Below are 24,234 nucleotides of genomic sequence, written 5' to 3'. Positions count from 1 at the left end.
AGTGACGTTGATTGCAGTCAGTGTGAGCACATTTTGTAAGATACAGTACAAATAGTACGATATAGTGTCAGTAATGACATTTGCAACTAACTAATGTAAATAAAAAATTAACAGTAATGTGATTTTATTCCTATTATCTCCTTAAGCTGGCTTCTCCGACCCCAGGTTCCCTACCTCAAACTGTCAGCAGAGCATCCTCTATGTTCTGTTAAAAGATATCTTAAGGAGATAATACAAATAAAAATCACATTACTATAACTTTTTATTTACATTCGTTAACCGCAAATACCATCATTGACACCATTAACGTACAATTTGTGCTATAGCTTTCAAAATGGGTTCAAACTGACGGCTATTAACCTCAAGTGCAAGCTTGACATATAGATGTATAAACATTTCTCTTATTTAAAATAATTTATTTAACAAGCCAATACAAAAGCACCGATTTTTTTCTGGGGTCCAAATATGGGCTACCTTCAACATGAAGGAAAACATATTTAAAAACAAGTTTGAAGTGCAAGTTTACTTACAATAATCGCTAATATAAACTCCACTGTCCATCCCTACACATTCAGTATGTGCAGAATATGCACGATATATCTGTGGCAGAAGGCGTGCCGTCTACCGGGAGCTCGAAATCGCTTTCCTCACCGTCTAGGATAGGCTCTTCCTCATTACATATTTCGTCAGACGAAGATGGGTCTACTTTCTTTTTCTTCTTTAGATTTTTTTGTTTCGCTTGCCTTTTTTATTTGATTTTTGAATCTGCTTCAATTTTTGATCATGAAAAGTTAGCTGTCTCTTCCTCTTCAATGAGCTGTCCAAGGAACTTGCGAGCTGTTCCTTATACGGTGATCCTGTAATCAAGCAAGCTTTTGCAGATTTCCATTTTTTATTGCTTGTTTTGTTTGCAATTGTGGTTTGTGGGGAGGTGTCAAAAGGGCTAACAGGAATCGAAGTTTCTGGATGTGCGTGTAATAAGGAAGGAATGAGGTGAGGAAATTCAGAAAACGCTCCTGGCTGAGGAGAGTATAACGTGAATTTGTTGTTATGGTTACCATTTTAGGCGAGATGAATAGCGACGGAAGAAAAAGCGATTCAACACCTACCAGCTGCGTTAGTGGTGAAAGGTGCATTAATGTCATTCATCTCTGCTAAAACAAACGCCATTCGTTTCAAATCGGGTAAAGTATAACCAAAAAACATTTGTTCCATAGTGAACATGTAAGAAACAAGCTCTTCCTCCAGACGTAGTTCTAAAACAGAAGGCCTACCTAACGTAACACAGACAGCAGCAGTTGGCGTAAGATCTCTTTTCTTAAGTAAAGTCTTCAGGGAATTCTTTTGCAGCCTTTAGCGTTCCCATTTTCTTCGCCCTCACAGCAGTGATGGCTTCAGCCGTCTTCAAAGGATCCCACGTCTTCCTTCTGTCCTTGGTTTGGTATTTAGGCTTGTTGCGTGGCATCCGGAAAAACAAATCTTGGGCAGAGTTCAACTAAAATTTTAGAATTATAAATAGATTCAAATACAGGCTATCCCATATTTGGTGCACACTTGTCGTTCCCGCAAAATGGCTCTATTGGCCGTTACGAAATGTAGACAGAACAATGAAAACTGGGAAACAGATACATATCACTAATACAGTTCTTCGAACGAACTGCGTGCTGAGCTAAGTCAAATTATAAAGAAAATTATGAAGCACTTATCTGTCGATATAGTGCTGACCATAGGGTCGAGGTTTTCTCTCGCAAAATCTCACTGCAGCCAAACAATACAGGTTCGCACAACCAGTTGTTTGCAGTCGTCTTCGGAGGTGGTGCAGGACAGGTTTACGCGTGCCACGGCCAGCTGGCAGCACTTTCTGCGCCTCAAGGCCTCCTAGCCCATACTTAAACCACTGCCCTTATTTAAATCTCCTCCTCTCATATATAGTCATTCTTTCTTCGATAAGTACACGAGTGGAATGGTAAATAAACCGATGTTTTACAAAGTACCCCAAGCCATGCACTCTACAGTGGCTTGCGGAGTATGTGCAGTATATAAATGCACAGTATTCAGCCACAAATAGACTGGCAAGATGGGGTACAATCAACACCACCTCGTCTAATCCGCAAGAAAAACATAGGTAATTTGATAATGGTTACAAAAGCCTGAAAGAGGATTACTGTTAATGACGTAAAAGATCCACGCAGTGGACGCCGAATGAAAAAGCTACTCTTTATGTTTCTGATCTAGACTGCCATAAAAATGTGAACGAACTGTTAATCAGAACTCAGGGAGAAGTTGTAGTCTAATTCACAATCGATTTATTGATCTTAAACAAGAGAAGACAACAAAATTATTAAAGAAACATCATACAAAAAATATTTATTTAACAAAAGCCTTACTAAAATGGGATCTATGGTGGACGAAGTGATCTGCTGGGGATCGACACACAATACTAACCAGAACACTACTCGCTCTATCTCACTTCATACTGGTGAATCCAGGTTATGGCATCAAACTACGCCACCACCAAGCTTCTTTATTCTATCATACCAAAAAAAAAAGGAAAAATATGGTGCGAAAGAACAGGGTGCTGAGAAATAGATATTATAGCCATATGTCGCAGCATCGAATACTTTACCATCCTACTGGTCAAGGCGGCACACTACGATGCATTCGGCGACTGAAGTCATGGACGGATCCAATTTGTTATTAAATGAGCGTTCCCGAAAAATGCAAGTACGCGGTCTCGTGTTCGGTTAATTCAGAACGCAGGTACTACCCTAAGAGCCTCTGGAACCCCAATGGATTCCAGTGTGCAGGTAGACCTGTTGTAACCTCCCCACAAAATAAAATAAATAATATGAGTAACATTCTAATTTAGTGTAACGTCCCAACAAAAAAATAAATTCAGTAACCTGGTAATAATACAATGTAACTAACCTCTCAATTAAATTGTCGCTCACTTATAACTTTTCAATATTTCACTGTGAATGTAACCTGGTAAATTCTGGACGTCAGCAGTGCTGCGTCATGGCCCTGAAAGATCATTCTGAATAAAAAAGAGAAAAATTCTTACCTCAATGAAGTCGCCGGATAACGCATATACAGGGTGTTACAAAAAGGTACTACCAAACTTTCAGAAAACATTCCTCACACACAAAGAAAGAAAATATGTTATGTGGACATGTGTTTCGAAACGCTTACTTTCCATGTTAGAGCCCATTTTATTACTTCTCTTCAAATCACATTAATCATAGAATGGAAACACACAGCAACAGAACGTACCAGCGTGACTTCAAAGACTTTGTTACAGGAAATGTTCAAAATGTCCTCCGTTAGCGTGGATACATGCATCCACCCTCCGTCGCATGAAATCCCTGATGCGCTGATGCACCCCTGGAGAATGGCGTATTGCATCAGAGCCGTCCACAATACGAGCACGAAGAGTCTCTACATTTGGTACCGGGATTGCATAGACAAGAGCTTTCAAATGCCCCCATAAATGAAAGTCAAGAGGGTTGAGGTTAGGAGAGCGTGGAGGCCATGGAATTGGTCCGCCTCTACCAATCCATCGGTCACCGAATCTGTTGTTGAGAAGCGTACGAACACTTCGACTGAAATGTGCAGGAGCTCCATCGAGCATGAACCACATGTTGTGTCGTGCTTGTAAAGGCACATGTTCTAGCAGCACAGGTAGAGTATCCCGTATGAAATCAAGATAACGTGCTCCATTGAGCGTAGGTGGACGAAACTAAAATGAGCTCTAACATGGAAATTAAGCGTTTCCGGACACATGTCCACATAACATCTTTTCTTTATTTGTGTGTGAGGAACGTTTCCTGAAAGTTTGGCCGTACCTTCTTGTTACACCCTGTATATCTGCTCTTAAAATAATGTTTTCTGGCACAGCCCTGTGCAATGCTGGCCGATAGATTTGTCATTTATGAAAGGAAGCAACTGATTTTTTCTTTTGCAACAATCGGGATGATCTTGGATGGGAGAAATTAGTAAATTCTTTAAATTGAAATGAATGGTTGATAAAAGTTACTTTTTATGAGAAAGATTATTATTACGAGATTTTTAAAACATTTACATGGGACTTGAGATAACATTACTACATATGCGCGAGGGTGCTTTTTACCTTATACAATAATACTCAGGCTCCGGCATCGCTGCACTGCGACCGGCCCAGCCAACACGATACACCAGACCAGACCAGAGCAGACTGCAGACTAGTAACAACTTACTGCTACAGCTACACAGTTCCTACTGCAGTCAACACTGCTCTCTGGTCAGAGATTCTCTTATACCTTGCATATCGCAGGCCGCGTATGAGCAATACATCGAAATTACATCAGCTCGGACCTCTTACATAACCCTCCACTGGGGAGGGGGGGCGGGGCAAAAATTTGGCAGCGATGGTAAGTCAATTGGACTTGCCATGAGCAACAAATTTTTCTATAATCTACTTAATTAACTAAGTTTACAGTCACAGAGTATATACATATATATAAGTGCAGAACATGAAATGAAATAGAGTGCACATGCACTGAGTACAGAACATATCAAGAAATGACAAAATGTATACGCAATGAGTACAAAACATATTAACAAATGACATAAAGTGCACACGCACTGTATATATTTTTTACCATTTTACAAGAACTAGGATAGGAAATGGAAGGGTTGCATCATGGTTGTAGCACAGTAGGTTGCACGTAGCTGCACTGAAAGTCCATATCTTTCTACAGAAGCACAACACCAAGTGAGACAATCTGAAGTTCTCTTGCATGAAGTATTAATCAGTGTAGCCAAGACACTGAAATGTCGTATTAATATTCAATGTTATCGTTTTGGTAGTACATTAGGTACACCAAACAGTAGGACCATAATAACATCTCCATCGTTCAAGGTCGTGGACAGCATGATGTGTCAACACCACACTCTTGCAGAATCCATACTCTTTCACCAACGAAGAATTAGTGCAAAATCCAAATATAGTGCTCCATGATCATGAGGATGGACAGGACAACGGATATTGCAGTAATTTCTGGTAATTAGGTCGGAAGGTGAAGGAAGTCTTATGCTAGTCATCATTGAGAATTACACTAGTCTATCAACCGATTTGAGTAATTGTTGGCATTGCCTAGTTACTAAACATTTCTGTACTATTTATGGAGTATTACAGAACATTATTCATTACTCATCTAATTACAGTCAATATTGGCACTCATTGGCCAGTTACATACCATTTTTATGCATTATTCAGAAGTGATCACTCAAAGCAAGAGTTAATTAATGGCGTAGCATTTACATAATTCATCTAATTATAGTAATCATTGGCACTCATTGGCCAGTTACAAACAATTTTTATGCATTGTTCAAAAGTCATCATTCAAAACAAGAGTTAATTAATGGCATAGTATTTACATAATTCATCTAATTATAGTAATCATTGGCACTCATTGGCCAGTTACAAACCATTTTTATGCATTGTTCAGAAGTTATCATTCAAAACAAGAGTTAATGAATGTAGTATCAAGCTACTGGTATTCATATGTAATATCATGTAAGTGACATAAGACAAATTTAAAATATAAGAAACAGTGGCATTCATTGGTCAGTTACAAAGTATTCATATAGTTTTATAAAACATTTTTCAGTATTATTCAGAAGTCATCATTCAAAATAAGAGTTAATTGTTGGCATAGCATTTATGCATTATTACAAAACATCATTCAGTATTACTCAGAAGTCATCATTGAAGTGACATAGGACATATTTAGAATGGAACACACTGTAACTATTACTCAAGGTCTGTGGTCCAATAATACATAGATACAGTGGATTCAATACATCTGAGACATTGCATTATATATAGAACTAGAAATATCTCTCTAACTGGCAGAATTATTTGGCACTGGTAATACATTTTTTTGTGCTAGCAATGCATTGCGGTGAGATCGATAATTAATTGCTGGGGCATGAAAATATTTTCTTTTGACTTATTGCTAGAAATAGGGATTAGTAACGTAATTTGTCATGAGTCAGCTGTAGCAAGGCTGTGAAACAAGTAGAGTATATGTGATCACATTCATGAATGACACACACAAATGGGTAAAAAAGGCAAGTACTAGAACAGGTTTAATGACAAACTGCTTATAGCACATTAATTTCATGAATAGCTTCTCCTGGCAAAAATACAAAATGGATTATTGAGCTGAAAGAAGAAACGCATATTATGCTGAAAAGTAGTGAACTTCGAATTAACAGGTAATGAAACGTGTACTCAATATGTATGTATGATAGCTGTCCTTTCCAAAACATTCAGTCATTATACCATGCGACATAAGACATACTGTCAAAACGAACTGCAACAAATACTTAAATAACTACATAGCATTTCTTAACTAACAGTAAATATATAAACTTCATCATTATTCTCATCTGCAAAGAAAAACTTAATTATTCATATTACCATAACTTCATTACTATCATCACCTGCAAAGAAAAACTTCATTATTCATATTAGCATATTCTTCATATAACTATTCATCATCATTCATTATCATCTGCAAAAAAGACACTTCATTATTCATTATTCATATTACCGTTTATTTCATACAATTATTCATAGTATAGAGTTTCTTATTTCTAGCATATTTCATCACTAAAACTAAGATGTGTTGTTCTGTCTGACAGCTTGCTCAATCGCCTCGTATTCTGAAAGAAAAATAATTAGTTAAGACTGCTATCATACGATGTGTATAGTATATTCTTGTTAATGCTTGTTAATTCTGATCGATTTACTCTTCATGACATGGTATTGCATTTTCTTTCGTTCATTCCGAAGGTGAAATTCCCATTTCATAGTAATCCACTGTGGTTTGTTTAAGTTATTTCTTTTACACGTTATTGCTTTCTGAAAATGATGAATAGGGATTAATATCATGCATTTAAAAAATGTACACACAGTATCATAATGTAGTGGCAAAAAAATGTAAAATAGTCACGATGTTGAGATATCATAACGAAAAATGTCAAAGTCAACTGGTGTTTGTTATATCTTAAAGATTTCGTAGTGCATACAAACAAAACAGGAAAACAATCATACATACACGAAAAATGGAAAATGTGCATGGTCTGATATATAACGACAAGAAAAGCGACTTGCTAACCTTACCTTGCCGGGCACTTGCCAGGAAAAAATATTATAATCATCAGTAAGTGTTCACATAAATATAATTGCATAAGTGGTCATATAAAAATCAGGAAATGGCATTACAGTGTGATAAATCATAGAGTATGTTCATTCAATAAAGGGTTTAATATTGGAGACATGGTTATTGCCCTTGCTTTTTCTGGTTCTCAAAGTTTCGACGTGTACTACATTGGGGTGAGGAATGCTGCGAATTCGATATGGACCTGCGTATAAAAGCTCAAATTTACTACATCTACTCTTTCCTCTGTTGGATAAATAATGTGTACGTACTCATATCTTCTGTCCAACGTGAAAGTCATGGTGTGTACAAACCTGTTTCTGCTGTCTTCTCCGGCGCTCTGCGGCACGTTTGATGTTGTTGAGTGCAATGTCAATTATTTCATGGTGTCGTAGTCGACGTGATTTAGGAAAGGATACTAATTCTTTAATTTTGTTAGGTGATTCAACATTTTTCAGTATAACAGTCGGAGCGGAGATAGCGTAGTAGATTCATTTGATATCGAGTTAATTACATCCTGGAATGACAGTATGTGTGTGTCCCAATCAATATGTATTTTATGGCAGTATATTCTACATAGTTTACCAATTTCTTTCATTAGTCGTTCACAAGGGTTCGAAGAAGTGTGGTACCTTGATATATAGATCGGAGAAATGTTTCTTGTTCGTAACATACGTGTCCATAACGCAGATGGAAACTGTGGTCCATTGTCGGAAATTACTTTCAATACATGCCCTACATGAGATAAAAAATGTTTTACAAATGCATTCGAAATCGATTTAGCAGTAGCTTTGCGTAACGGAGTGAAGGTTACATATTTCGAAGTGAGTTCAACAGCGACAAAGATGTAGCAAAAACCTCTATTAGATCTGGGAATCGGACCAAAAATGTCTACAGCGGCCATATGTCTCAATTTAACGGGTACAATGGGATGTAACGGAGGAATATGTGAAGTCGTGTCTGACTTAGCTTTCTGGCAGATTTTACATGACGCTAAAACTCGTCGTATACTTTTCTCCATGTTGGCAAAATAACAGTTCTGTCTCAGTGTAAGAAAACATTTTCTGGCTCCGTAATGTGCGTAACTTAAATGAGTATACCAAATTAGTTTGTTAACAAGCTCGTCAGGAATACATAGTAACCAGTTGTTGCTGTCAGGGTGAGAGCGGCGAAACAGAATATTATTGCGTACAGTGTAATGGTTTCTGACGGTAACATTATTCTTATCTTGCCAAAGGTGTTTAATTTCTTTCCACATGTTGTCTTTGCTCTGCTCTTGTGCTATGTCTCGTAATGATGCCGAAATGAAATTTTCAAACGCAACTTGTTGAATGTACATGACACTAAAATTTGCTTGGCAGAAGTTGGTTGCGATGTCTTGCTGATTGTTGCTGAGAGAACGGCATAGTGCGTCTGCTACAACATTTTGTGTACCGGGAATGTGAACAATTGTAAAATTAAATTCCTGTAAATAAAGTTTCCATCTGCTTAACCTGTCGTGTGTAAATTTTGCTGAAAGTAAAAACTGGATAGCTCCATGATCTGTGTAAACGGTAGTGTGTCTTCCATAAAGAAAATGCCTAAATCTCGTAAATACCCATACAACACATAAGGTTTCAAGTTCTGTGACAGAATAATTGCGTTCAGCAGGTGACAGAATGCGACTCGCAAAGGCGATGTTTTTAATTACTGTAGTACCATCTTCATCAATTTCCTGAAAAATGTGTACGCCTAAAGCGGTGTTAGAACTGTCGGTGACAATGGAAAAATTTCTAGTAAGATCTGGCTGTGATAAAAGTGGTGCATTTAACAAAGCTTGTTTCAGATTGACAAATTCAGACTGTGCTTGGCTATCCCAGGACCAAATAGTGTTTTACCTGTCAATTGACATAATCTAGGGGTGTCTAAAGTAGAGTAATGAATAAATTTACGGAAAAAGTTAATTAAACCCAAAAAGCTGCGTAGTTGTTTCTTCGTCGTAGGAACAGTAATGTAACGTAAAGCTTGAAGTTTTTCCGGGTCAGGCGCAATGCCTTCTGCTGAAATGACATGTCCAAGAAATTTTATAGAAGTTTTACCAAAGTGCGATCTGCTAAGATTAACTGTAAGTCCTTGTGCACGAAAAGTTTGCAACAGTTGTTCAAGAATCAAATTGTGTTCAGACCAGTTAGCTTCTGCAATAAGAATGTCGTCTACATACGTTGTGATTCTGTCTTTAAGTTCTGTCGGAAGTATACTATTCAAACCGCAAATAAATGCTGCTGAAGAAATAGTTAAATCGAATGGTAATTTGCAAAATTGATAACAGTCACCAAAACAGAGAAAAGCTGTGTACTTTCTGCAGTTCGGATGGAGCTGAATTTGCCAAAATCCCGATTTCAAATCTAACGTGGAATAAATAGCAGTACCATGAAATTTCTGTAGAAGTTCTTCTAGTGTCTGTGGGCGATCTGTTTCATTAATAATAATGTCATTGGTGTGGCGCGAATCAATTACGAGGCGAAGTGAACCATCCTTTTTCTTAACAATATGGAGCGGGTTTATGTACGGTCTAAAAAAATGGCTCTGTGCACAATGGGACTTAACAGCTGTAGTCATCAGTCCCCTAGAACTTAGAACTACTTAAACCTAACTAACCTAAGGACATCACACACATCCATGCCCGAGGCAGGATTCGAACCTGCGACCGTAGCAGTCGCGCTATGTACGGACTAACTGCCGGTTCAATAATTCCTTGGTCAATTCTTTCTTAACTTGATCTCTGTGAATGTATGGAATGGGATAATGTTTGGCTTTAAATGTATCGTGCTGTTTAACTTGAAATTCATACATAAAACCGCATATAGTACCAGGGATGTTGTCAAAAACTGGAGCTTGCTGTAAAAGAATTTTGCGTAGTTTCGTGCGTTCGTCGTCTGTATTTGCACTGCTCTGTTTAACTTTATCAGAAATCATCTGCATAACGTCATAGTCGGCTTCGTCTGGAGTATTATAGTTGTGTACGTACGTATCTGTGAACAATGTGGAATGACAGTCTATGTTACGTGATGCAGAATTGACCTCTGTACGATTAATTGTTTGTTCTTCTACAGATAAAGAGTGCTGAAATTCTAAAGCCAGTTGTACATTTTCATCCTTTAACATTAAATAGGAATTTTGAAAGTCAATAATTGCGTCATATTGTACCAAAAAATTCGTACCTAGAATAACGTCTGTTGTCAATAAGGGAACAATCCAAAAATTTGAGTGGAACGTATGACTCGCAATACAAAATGATAAGTGTGTCTGTAACTTTACATCTACTCCTTTACCAGATACTGCTCCTTTTACTTTAGTTTTGCCTAATGGTAACGTAGGATATGTATTCTCTTTGTTACATTCGTTGAAAGTTTCTTCATTTATAAGTGACATATGTGATCCAGAATCGATTACTGCTGAAAATTTGGATGATCCATCTTTACTTCAACGACAGGGTGGGAAATGGTTTTTTGAATAACTGGTTTTTCATGCAAAAGTGTGTCTCGGATATCGTCAAAAATAATAACATTTTCGTGAACAAGATTCTCTGTGTCAAAAGTATTGCTTGCGCTGCTGCAAAATGCAACCTGTACTGTGTCTAGTCAAATTCTATCTGACGTGGTACTATTTGCGGGAGGATGCTGTGGCATTTCTACTATTTGAACTGTTCTGTTATTTCGTCCTGACGTATTACGTTCGGGATAATACCTACTGTCTGGTTCATTCATGATAATCTGTTGTTGCGGATGATTTTGCTGCTGGTAAGACCGACTGTTATTAAACGTACGCTGAAAATTGTGCTCATTACTTTTACGTCTGTCATAATAGTCATTACTATAAGGCGCGTTGCGATATGAGTTGAAATGGTGTGTTTTCTGTACGTACTGATTTCCTTGTTGCTGTGTGTTACTATTTGGCGGAGCCGACGCTATACGTGTAGGCGGCGAAACATTAAAGCTTGGTTGACCTTGCAGACTACATTGTTGGTTAGGTATGCTAACCGACTGGTTTTGTTGATGTTGCGGGGAAAACCTCTGTTGTTACCAAAATTTGTTTCCTGTTGCTGATAATTTTACACATACTGATGATTACACTTCTGTCTTTCATTAAAATTACGCTGGTAGTTCTGGAGTGTCTAATGAAAATTGTCACTTTCGGGTAAAACTTGTCGTATCAGGTTTTCTTTATTCATACGTAATCCTAGATAGATCGATAGTTGAAGAGCTGTTTTGGTAGATATAAAGGATAGTAGAAGAGAAGGCAGCAGTGCAGAAAACTATAGATGAAATAGCACTACTACGGCTCGGGACCCTGTGCACGCTACGGCACATATTCATCGAAGTGTAATGAATCCCCTGAGGTCTCTTACCCGCTGCAAATAAATTTTAGTTTCTGCGTTACAGGCAATGCCGGTGAAAATTCAAAAACAAATTGTATCCAGGCCAATTCTAGTTTCTGCATTACAGGCCAAGCTGATGAAAATACACAAGCAAATTGTCGTATCCAGTCCAAAGCGTGAATCTGTGTTCTCTCTTTATTAAGCACTTTAAATTTCCTAACAGATAGAAAGTGTTTGTAATAAAAATTGTCTTCTCTGTATGTCTGAACAGGTTCAGGATTGTATGCTAGTATGTTTGTCTGTGACTGTTCGGAATCTAAGTCACGTACTCTCCGTAAATTACCTAAATTATGCTGGCTGTGTGAGTCTGACAAATGTTTGGAAAGTGGCGTATGCTGTGCCGTGTTAGAGGCTGAAACATTTTTCATCTGTGTCACTTCTTGCTGTAAAGTTGACAATTTTCTACGTAATGTATTATTGGACGAACCTATCTCACTGATCGTCTGCGGTAAATTTTGGAATTCGGGTGTTTGATTAAGCGAAACAGGTGACGTATCGTCTGATTTGGTGTCATTATTATTTTCGATAACATCAACACAACTGGCCAATTCATCATATTTTTCAGTCAGTGCTTTTTCGTGATCGTCGTTTTTGTATTTTACGTGTGGTTTTGTTCAATTTCTTAACGTCTGCTTTGATGGCATCGGGATCGGGACTTTTCAAGTCTGTTGGTCATTGTCTGAAAGTCTAATGTGTGTGTGTCTGTTTTTGTTTTAAGATCGGAGATTTCATCATGCAATTCGGTGTTCAACTGTTTGATTTCGTCTGATACTGTAGCAATATTGTTGTCTACGTATGTTTTTGCTTTCGTAAACAATTTACGCTTATTTTCCTGTCTCTGTACAGTAATTGTTTCCATGACTTGTTGCTTTACTTTATTCTGTTCCTGTATAAATTTACGGTAACGCGTTTCACTGTTTTGTTAGTGGTGATTAAAACGTTCGTCAATTTGGCTGTTCTGTTGGTCAAATTTCGCGTCTACTTTTGCATCCAGTGTGCGTGAATGTTCTGCTGACATTAATTTAAACTCGTCGCGTAACTGTGTTGCTTTTTCAGAACATTGTTCAGTGACTGTACTATTTTCATCCCTAAGTAATTTCGTTGTGGCTACACGTGTACTACTTAATTCTTGTACAACAGATCTAATTTCTTCAGTCTTAGTATCCTCACGTAATTGTTCTTTAGTATCATGACATTGCACGGTAACGGCTGTAATCTGTTCACTAAATTGTTTGTTCTGTTCATTAAGGTTGTCGTGTTTTTCATTCGACTGTTTGAAACATTCATTGAATTGTTCGCACAATTCATTAAGTTGTTTATAATTGTTGTCTAGTTTTCCACTCAGTTGTTTGAAATACTTGTCTTCTATTTCATTGAGTTGAAGTAATAATGCGATAACTTGATCCCAGCCAAAATTAGCGACTCTATTTTCTGTGCTGTGTGATGATGTATCTGCATGTGCCACGTTTTGTGTAAACATTTGACCATTATTTGATTCACGAAAAGGTTTGCTACTCGGATGAGCACTGTTGGTCACTACATCGGAATCAAATAAATCTGACGTACTTTGAGAACATTGTTCACCTTCGTTAGAAACAATTATCTGTTCGGTATGTAAAATTTGCAAATTAGGCGTGTCAAACTGGACAGCGTTCATTGTAACGGAACGTGCCGTGTCATCAATTGTTACATTTACTCTGGACATAATTGAATTCGTTTGCTCATCATTAGGATTTGACTCAATGCTAGTGATTGGCAGGCATTGATTATCTGTAATTAGAGGATTATCACTATTACACTGAGTGTCGCAAGTATTATTGGTCAAATTATTCGAGTCGGCTATTTCACTCAGTGCACATTGCAATGTACTGTTAACAGTTTTTTGCGGCATTTTTCACAAATCAAAATTAAGCACAAAAATTAAACAAAAACGAAATAAAAAATGGAACAAATACAATTACAACAAAGAGCAATAAATTGCCGATGATCTGTGAAAGAAAGAGTGATAAATAAGTAAATGCGTTGCGCCAGATGCAAACTACATTTAAGTAGATAAGAGCAGATATATGACTACTTCTCAGAAATTCACAAAGAAATACGATACTGGCAGGGTTGCCAAGTGTAACCTCCCCACAAAATAAAATAAATAATATGAATAAGATTCTAATTTAGTGTAACAACCCAACAAATGAAATAAATTCAGTAACCTGGTAATAATACAATGTAACTAACCTCTCAATTAAATTGTCGCTCACTTATAACTTTTCAATAATTGACTGTGAATTTAACCTGGTAAATTTTGGACATCAGCAGTGCTGCGTCATGGCCCTGTAAGATCATTCTGAATAAAAAAGAGAAAAATTCTTACCTCAATGAAGTCGCTGGATAACGCATATATATCTGCTCTTAAAATAATGTTTTCTGGCACAGCCCTGTGCAATGCTGGCCGATAGATTTGTCATTTATGAAAGGAAGCAACTGATTTTTCTTTTGCAACAATTGGGATGATCATGGATGGGAGAAATTAGTAAATTCTTTAAATTTAAATGAATGGTTGTTAAAAGTTACTTTTTATGAGGAAGATTATTATTACGAGATTTTTAAAACATTTACATGGGATTTGAGATAACATTACTACATATGCGTGAGGCTGCTTTTTACCTTATACAATTATACTCAGGATCCGGCATCGCTGCACCGTGGCCGGCCCAGCCAACACGATACACCAGACCAGACCAGAGCAAACTGCAGACTAGCAACAACTTACTGCTACAGCTACACAGTTCCTACTGCAGTCAACACTGCTCTCTGGTCAGAGATTCTCTTATACCTTGCATATCGCAGGCCGCATATGAGCAATACATCGAAATTACATCAGCTCGGACCTCTTACACTGTTTGCTGGTCTGCCAAACCAATTTGACTCCATGCCACGACTGCGCATGCCGGAATATGTCAAATGTTTAGACGGCCGACTCAAGACAAATAAGTACACCCATGCATCACTCGTTGTGACCATGATGATATAAGCAGTACCTCTGACGGTTCAGAAGGTGGCTGGCACAGTCTCTAAGTCACACCCAAACAAAGGACACAAGTCTCACCGTTTAGGTAGAGACCTGCAGTTCTTTACTAGTGAAGGGCCGGTATAAGAGACTTGTACAAGAGTGCCAATCTCCCTTTCTCCCCGTTTCCTTGTCAGCTCGGTTCAGAAAGCACGTTTCTCCCTTTTGACTTCCCCCAGTTTCACACAAGCCAATCACGAGCTGGAGCCCAGCATTCTAAGCTCGGTGAATGGTCTTTGCACTGCAAACCAATTTGACCAATCCGAGACTTAAATTTAATTGGCAGAAAATGGAAAAAAATTAGCTTTGTGGCTTCTTTCCCACACGCTTGCCGAGTCTTTTGCTAACACAATACAGGGTGGAAGCACAGCCCTCCATAAACAGCTTGTTATCTCCCCTGTTGCATCCATTGCAAAGTTTGCAAAGAACTCGCATTGACAAAACTTGTTTTGAAACAGAGTCTGGACGTCTGGGCCCCAGTTTCCCTGCCTCACGAACATTTGCAGAACGTTTACATTTCTTTTGGTGGCTTGCTTGCTAACAAGGCCTACAATGCGCTGTCGGCGACTTTTTGGCGCTAAGCCGTATGCCTGAACGTCTGGCGCCAAAGCATTGTGTTTTGCACAATCCAATCGCTGCACATGGCCATCTGGAAATGTCTCTTCATCGTTCCCCAGAAAAAACGCGCTTTGTCGCCCCACCAACTACGTGCTTTTACTGCAGTCGTTTAAGTCGGAACCCTGTTCCTTTGAACGCAAGTAAAGTTTACCGTATTTCTTTCCCTAGAGCACGCAAACAAGACCATACACTGCTGCCCATCATTTCATCACAATGTATGAAGTCAAATCGCCGTAGATCGTATTCCCTACACCGAATCAGAAGAGAGAGTGACCTGCAATCCCTCGAGCCTACGTATCGAGAACAGTATAACCATTGTTGCATATGCCCTAAGAGACAAAATGCTCACAGCCATGGATGTCATACTGAATGCTCAACTTCACTCTAATCCTTAAATACGATCAGAACGGTCGTATTCAGTATCCAGCTCACAAGTTCTTTCTTAGTCACATCCTCAAATGACCTACATATATTTCCCGATATTTCTGTGAAACCCGTAAATTTTCTTCCTTCTTTAATGAATCGAACTCCCATATGTAAAACAGATTCAGACTTCTGAAAACTTTACAAATGAGTTAATGTGTTAAATACATGACGTTAAGCATTAACGAAGGAAATATTTTGAAAAGGTTTGAAATTATGTTTTGAGTTTGCTGGAAGTCATTATCAAACACTGGCTGAGTATAATGTGGGTAACTGGCACTCAGTTTTGGCAGCAGCTACAGGGGTTGCCCAGGAAGTATGCACCACTTTTTTTTCTCTCTCGGTCAACAACACTGGTACGAGTGCGAAACTTTAGGTTGGCATTATTTGAAGTTTCCGAAGCGTGTGCGCAACTTTTTCGTTTCCTCCAACAGATGTTTCAAGATGGCATGTGGAGGTGACATACGTTACAAGCAGCGGGACGTCATTGAATTTCTCATTGCGGACAAAGAATCTGTTGGGAACATTCACAAACGTTTTTCTGCAATTTATTGAGCATCTTCAGTCGACAGAAATGCGGTTAGTTGCTGGGCAAAGAGGGTGAGGCCATTACGCGAAGGCGGTTCGGCAGAGCTCCAAGATTTGCAGTGTTCTGAGAGACGATCCACGGCTGTCACACCACAGAAGATGCAGCTTGCTAATGTGCTCATTCGCGAGAACCGACGGATAACGACTCGGAAGTTGGTGCTGAAACTGTCAATCATCAAAGGAAGTGTGAATGTTTCGTGACCAGACAAAGCAGTGGTACCGTCAGGGCACATGCGCCCATCTCTCGCTCGAGGAAGGTCATAGAACTGGAAGGAGATTACGCGTCAACATCGAGAATGTAGGAGAAACATTATTTTTTTCTTGTGGTACGTTTCGGTGTGTCCAGTAAATAACTGTTGAAGGAAAATAACGTGGTGCATTATTTTCTGTTCGACTCTCGTAGTATTTCACGCAGCTCAATTTTTATGACGTCATATACCATGAACTATGTGTCGTACAGTGATGTAACTTTGCTGATGAATTCAGTGGTATATGTGGATACTGTTCGCAAAGCGGATAGCAAATAGAATTACTAGTAAAGAACTAATGAATTAAAATGTCCTGTTTGATGCGGTAGTTTTACTGCATTGACAAGCAAAATATTGCCTGCAACAAACTTTTTTCCTTTCATCATTTTGTGGAGCGTGTCAGCGAGAAAAATTTTCGTAAAGGTTCGAAATTATACGTACCGTGTAGCTTATTGCAAGTCATTCTCAAAAACTGGGTGAAAACTGTCTGCGTATTTTTGCACGTTGAGTTACGTTGTGGCAGTAAAATAACGGGACTGATTCTGTTACAGAGTAAGTACGCATGCGCCAGCGGTGAACGAGCAGTGGCTGTAAAGCCTTCTCAGCCGAATGCGGCATGCTGGTGGTATCTGTAGACATATCGGTGTGGCCGTGGCATTCGTTTTTGTTAGAGCTGTTATTTTGTTATCCCAGAAAAACGACAAGTGTAATAATGGAGCATCGAATTGTTATGAAGTTCAGCATGACGTTTGGAAAAACTGCTATTGAAATCTATCAGTTGTGTGGCGAAGGCTTTTTATCCCACATACATGGTTTTGAGTGATTCAAGCGTTTCTAAGGTGATCGAGAAGACGCTGAAACTGACTCCTTCCCGGAACGTCCTTCAGCATCAACGGACAAAAATATCGGAAAAGGATGTAATCTGACTCGATCTGTTCGTCGGTTGAGTATATTTGATTGATTGCTAAAACTGTAGGAACTGACAAAGGACGTGTTACGCCAATTTTACATAACCAGTTTAACATTAGAAAAGAGTGTGTTCGAACAACAAGAAACTTCCGGGAATGTTTGCGCTGACTCTTTGAATACCACTGAAAGTAATCCTAATCTCTTGAAAAGAGTGATAACATGTGACGAACCTTTATTTTTCACTTATGATCCAGAAACAAAGCGCCAGTCGATGCACTGGAAGGGCCCAACTTCACTGAGGGCGAGAAAAGCTCGACTGAGTAAATCAGGACTCAAAGTGATTATGATCGTTTCTTGTCGATATTCATGGAATTGTGCATCTTGACTGAGTTCCTGAAGGTCAGATTATTAATCAACATTACTACCTTGAGGTTATTGCTCAACTCCAGTAGAAAATAAGAAAAAAACGACCCGAATTGTGGAAGAACAAATCATGGCTTCTGCTCATGACAGCACACTGGCCCATTCCGCATTGTCTATTAAGAGGTTTCTAGCGAAGTACGGTATCCCAGTGTTAGATCATCCACCTCATTCTCCTGACCTAGCACCATGTGACATATCTATTCCCAAAGGTCGAATCTGCGTTAAAAGGAGCAGGATTGAATCTCATTGAAACAGCGAAAGAAAAAGCGGCGCACGTAATCAAGGAGCTCACAGAGGAAGACTTGTAGCACTGTTTCCATAAATGGAAACTTAAGGACAAAAGTAACTCTCGGATGATCTGTCACTGCCAGTTAACACAGATCGATGAAACAGAGACCCTACATAGCAAGAACTGCGACAGTATAGTACAGAGGGTAACTGAAAGAAATAAGCAATGAGACGAAAAGAAACGACACTTTTACCAAAGACATTTACTACACTGAAATCACTGCGATTCACGATGGTTCCCCTGGACATTACTAAAGGCGGACGCGGTTATTAATAGGGTATCGTGTCCTAACACAGGATATAGGGAAGACAGGGGGTTTAAGGCCAGTCTGCAATTTCCAAGCGGTGAGGAGCAAATGCAGAAAGACAAATTCCTAATGAAAGCAGCTTGATGTATTGAACCAGAGCCGAACGCTGTCACAGGGCATCTACGAGAGATGCGGATTTTGGGACTCGACAGGATTTTTGCAGCAGGAGACATACGGAAGTCAGGGATCGATTAGCACTATTTACTTGCGATCAGACTAACCATTACACTGAGGGCTAATTCTAAACATTAGAAAAGGCAAAGGAAGAAATTAGTTGCACAACAGAAGTCAGTGTCTGAAGCCAAGAGGACAGGTGCTAACAGAAGTAGCGAACACTAGCAGCACGTTAAGTACAAACTTTAGTGCAGCACTCCAAGTGAAGAAAACAGACATGTCGGAGCATACCAAGGCTGGCCACGAGCGACACGGAGTCGGTGCCTCAGCGATCTGACTGAGAACTAAAAAATGGTTCAAAAGGCTCTGAGCACTATGGGACTTAACTTCTAAGGTCATCAGTCCTCTAGACTTAGAACTACTTAAACCTAACTAACCTAAGGACATCACACACATCCATGCCCGAGGCAGGATTCGAAGCTGCGACCGTAGCGTCGCGCGGTTCCAGACTGTAGCGCCTAAAACCGCTCGGCCACTCCGGCCGGCTGACTGAGAACTACTTCTGACTACAAAAACGGGGGATTTTAAGGAATCGTGGTGGAGCACCATTTCTCCCTTCCTATAGTCGAACCAACGGCACTTACCAATCTTCGGCCAATCTGGCGAGTCGTTCTGTACCTCCAGAGCGGCTCTGGCCAACCACATTCCTCGCTATGTAGGGATGATTCTGGATTTTACATTAACAAACTCCAAGTTCGGTATCAATAGCGTTCAGCTGAAAGCTAAACGTCGCTGCCACTGCTATTATGGCCAGCAGCAACAGTGTTTTACGTCACCTATCCCCGCCCTCCGCCCTTCTGTGGATGACGACTGCTGTAGTAGCACTCTAACCTGTGTAAACCCACTGACGTTGCAGTTTTCAGGAGCAAGTATCAAACTTGTTGTCTCTGCTAAGACGTGCATTCAAATGGCCATCTTCTACAGTGACGCCTCACGACAGCATTTAGATGGTGGATGGAGTTGCCATTTAATTCTCTGAAGTGAAACTTCTCCCCTGGGAGAAGTATCTAGTGTTACCATTCATCTTTGTTAACGTGAACACTACCACTATTGCTTGCTCTCTGATTTCCTATCTTGGAGGGCCCTTGATGGCTCCAAATACCCGTAAGCTTAACAACGTACAAGTCATTATGTCGTCAGTATATGACAAGGTATTTAATAACCACAGACCGCAATGCATACATGTTCTACAATGTGCACCCACGCTGGCCACAAGCTTAGTACGGAGTTCTCTGGTAGATGCTGAATGGTCGCTTGTGCATGTGGACGTGGTGCAGTACGGCTCCTCAACGCATTCCGTACGCTCTCGGTGAGATTTATGTTTTGTCCTTGACAGATTGTTGTGAAATCACAGGTTGCAATAACAACTGTGTGATTCTTAACCAAGAACAAAACATAGTACAACTTCTGAGGACTGAAATGACAATCGTTGACGATACCTAGGAGGTGTTCCCTATGACAAAGTCAAAGTAGCGACACGGTCCCACGAGGTGGTGGCTTGTCGGCCGTCCAGACGCAGGTACAGCGGGATACTTGGAAGAGGCTCACGACGAGGGTAAGACGGCACTGTCTAACGGGTAGCAGCTGAGGCAGGCACTGAGAGACTCGAGTCGGCTGGCGGTCTGGAAACCAGACCAGAACGGGCCGTCGAGGAGATGAGCGGCGAAGTATGTACACGTCAGCGACACGAACAGGTGCCTGCGATTGCGGTGCTGTTTACCGCGACCTGCACGCCACGTAGCGGCGCCACTCGCGCCCGCAAACGCTGTGGCAGCTGCACGAGACCTGCTGACTGGCTCTTTAGGGTTATGTTTGTGTTCATAACCTACAGTTTTTTTAAATAATTGTTCTTTGTGTTAGCTTTATTTTTCTTTTCAAAACAAATGACATTTTCAAATGCACAGAGTAAGAGGTCTAGAGTTCAGCAGTTTTATTGTTGGTGTGTGATACTGGTTCTGCAACAAAAAAGGAGTTCCCAAATAATAATTTTGACTCTAAACTACTGTGTTGTTGTGAGTAATTGTACAAGAAGACCAACAAGTGGTGACACCAACATGAGATAAACAAAAAACAAATATGACGCCAGATAGAGGGGACTGTAATATCCCAGACAGTGATACGAAAAATGAAATGGACAAATTTAGTGTGAAGCTTCCTCCGTTCTGGACTGAAACGCCTGATACACGATTCAGTCAGGTTGAAGTACAATTTACTGTTGCGTGAATACAGAGTGAAACAACCAAATTCAATTATTTGTTAGCACAGTTTTTGCCCCGATTTCACGAAAATATATAGGATCTCGTGAACAGTGACGAAAGCAACAAATATTATTTAGCTAAAAAAAAGACTGTTAGTGACTTAAGGAAAGTGAAGAACGTCAGATTAAGAAATTAGTTAGCGAATTAGAAACGGGTGATATGAAACCCAGTCACTTGCTTCAGAAAATGAAAAGCTATTGAGGAACGAACATTTCAGATGAAACTTTAAAGACTCTCTGGCTAAACAAACTTCATGGTAGGGTCCGAAATATTTTAATAATTTCCGAAGAAAATGTGGAGAAACTAGTGGAAATGGCTGATCGGATGATGGAAATGCGAAGCACTCATGAACTTCAATCTTCCTCAACGGAAGTGTCCCCAGTGACGTGTGATCCTTCTGTATTACTGGAAGATCTGGTAAGGATCGAAGAGCTGGAAACTGAAGACCGAAGATGCAGATCGTGGGACCGACAGTATCAGTCGCGAAGGCGTTATCGTAGCAGAGCCCGCAGCAAGCCGAGATACTATACTTCAGGAAAACACTGCTATTTTCATTTTCTTTACGGGTCAAAATGCAGACCCGAGAAGTGTGTCGAACCTAGCTAATGGAACAGTGAAGGAAACTGCAGTCGGCAGACACAGTAGCGGAAGAGTGTTCTGCCGCAACGGTTATACCAGGCCGCCAGTGCCGATTGTTTGCACTGTTTGTGTGAGATAAAACTTCAGGGCTGCGTTTTCTGGTTGACTCCGGTACGGATGTTACCGTTATACTAGCGTGTCCCGAGGATAATGTGAAAGTGGCGGACTATAAACTTTATGCTGCGAATGGATCTCAGATTAAAACTTACGGATCAGTGTTGTTGGAACTCGATTTTAGTTTAAAAAGCAGTTTGTAGGGGCTTGTCATTGTAGCCGACACAACAAAAGGTATAATAGATGCATACTTTCTTCATCAGTTTGGCTTGTTAATAAACATGAATAGAAAACCATTAGCTGACAGTAATAGTCAGTTACATACTGCTGCACTACAATGCTCCGTTGATTTATTTGATTCCGTTAGTCCCTTCCATGCTAACTGATAATACTCTGAAGTACTTAAAAAATTTCATCAGCTGACGAAACCCGCCCATACGCGGGTGGAAATCAAGCATGATGTTAAACATTGTACTGCGAACAGCACTGGTCTACCATTGAACTCAAAAGACCGCAGGTTAGATCCATGTAAACCAAATTTGGCTGAACAAGAACTTCAGTTTCTAATAAATCATAATGTAATTCGCCCCTCTAAATCCCAGTGCGCTAGTGCTCTACGCATGCTAGAGAAGCCGGATGGTCAGTGGCGCGTTTGTGGAGACTACCGACGCCTTAATGACCTGACACTTCCTGACCGCTATCCAGTTCCTCAGATAAATGATGTAAATTCCATCCTTGTGGGCAATAAAATATTTTCTAAAGTCGATCTCCTAAAGGCATATGGCCAAATCCCACTAGCTGAAAGTGATAAGGAAAAGAGTGCTTCACAGCACACCTTTTGGACTTTATGAATTCAATTTCACGCCGTCTGGCATACCACCCACAATCAAACGGAAAAATAGACAGAATCTATCGATCACGGAAGGCAGCCATCAGAGCACATTGTAATAGTAAATGGGGTGACTTAATCCCAACATTCTCCTAGGACTGCGTTGCTGTGTGAGAGAAGAAGTATTGCAAAAGCTGCGGAGATGCTGTATGGCACAACTCTAACATTGTCTGGTGATTTCATTATAAGGTCAGTAAACAAACTAGAAGTAGATCTACCAGCATTCACTTCGCAGTTACGCCAACAAATGGATAAACTACGCCCTTCAGAATGTTCCCACAAGCTAAAGGAAACACCATTTGTCAGTAAAGATCTGCATAATACAACTCACGTATTTATGAGAAATGACGAAGTGAAAGCCAATCTAATGCTACCGTATGAAGGGTCTTTTAAAGTCCTAGAGCGAAAAGCAAAACATTTCACTCTAAAAATTAAGGAGTGGCAACGAACATCTCACTTGACAAACCAAAACCCGCCTACATCCTTGTGGACTCAAACACCAGTGATACACAGGATATCCACAAAGTATTTGACCAGAAATGAGTTACCCCGACCTCCAACAGTCTCACCAAAGAAAGTTACCCGATTTGGTCCAGTTGCGAAATTCCCCGAAAAGTTCAAGCAATTGACTTGGTAACTGAAGAGGGAGTGAGGGGGGAATGATGTAGCGTTATGTTTATGTTCGTAACCTACAGTTTTGTAAATAATTGTGTTTATGATAACTTTATTTTTCTTCTCAAAACAAGTGGCATTTTGAAAAGCACAGAATAAGAGATCTTCGAGATCATTTGTTTTGTTGTTGGAGTGTGATGCTGCTCCTGTAACAAAAAGGAAGCTTCCAAATAATAATTTTTGAATCCAAAAAGACTGTGCTTTTGTGATTAATTGTACAAGAAGACCAACCTCTCGTGGTAAGGCAGAACCTTAGATGGGCCACGAATAACGTCGGTTGATTCGGTGGCTGAACATGCAGGAGTCCATCTCTGCATATACTGAAATTTAAGTCGAGGAAACAGGCAGACAAGTACATTCACCGAATGTCCTCTCGCTCTAAGAGCTCCTCCTAGCGCGAAGTTCGACGCCGTCGCGCACTGTCAGTGCTAAATGTACGCCTGAATAGATGCACATGGGGAAGACGTACAGTGTTACAATAACATTGATCAGTGAGCGTACCGTGTCCAAAGAGTTGGTGGTCATTGCGCACATGCAACATTATGTCTTTCACGTACCTTCTGTACTGTATTGTACTGTACTATACTGTAGCAGACCTTTCCAAGTATGGTCCGTGTTTTATCGAGCTGTGTTACTTAGCAGTGACACGTCCTGCGAAAGATAATTTTGTCCTTCAGTTTAGCACACCATTACAGATTGATTGTATTTTCTGTTGCCAGTCAATATCAAGTAAATATTTGTCGCAAATCTCTATGCAGATGTATGAATCCTAATAGCCCAGTAGACTGCGAATTTAGTTTGTAACTACTAAGAATGCGAATGACCCAAATTTGGAAGGAAAATGTTAAGTCCCATAGTGCTCAGAGCCATTTTGGACGGAAAATTTAGCAGTCGCTAATCACAGTTGCTAAACTATCACTGACCCCGGTTACACAAATTCCGTAACACTTTTCTTTTTCCTTTTAATTATTTTTGTTGTGGTCCGAAAGAAGCGAGTTGAGAGTCTATGGCATAATATTCATTTCGAAAGAACTTATAACATTCGTGGCGAAAT

The 24,234-nt window shown here is 39.9% G+C and overlaps 1 protein-coding gene across 1 annotated transcript in view; it reads left to right on the top strand.

Moving 5' to 3' along the window:
- LOC126484899 (uncharacterized) overlaps nt 1-22,470 on the top strand; it is a 138,221-nt gene extending 115,751 nt beyond the window's left edge. The window contains exon 3 of the mRNA XM_050108499.1: nt 22,222-22,470. Within this exon, the coding sequence (XP_049964456.1) occupies nt 22,222-22,470 (249 nt within the window). The remainder of the gene's footprint in view (nt 1-22,221) is intronic.
- The last annotated feature ends 1,764 nt before the right edge of the window (nt 22,471-24,234 follow it).

This window comes from Schistocerca serialis, chromosome 6 (assembly GCF_023864345.2).
Source record: "Schistocerca serialis cubense isolate TAMUIC-IGC-003099 chromosome 6, iqSchSeri2.2, whole genome shotgun sequence".
NCBI classification, from domain to species: domain Eukaryota; kingdom Metazoa; phylum Arthropoda; class Insecta; order Orthoptera; family Acrididae; genus Schistocerca; species Schistocerca serialis.
This window is presented reverse-complemented; position numbering and strand designations above follow the sequence as displayed.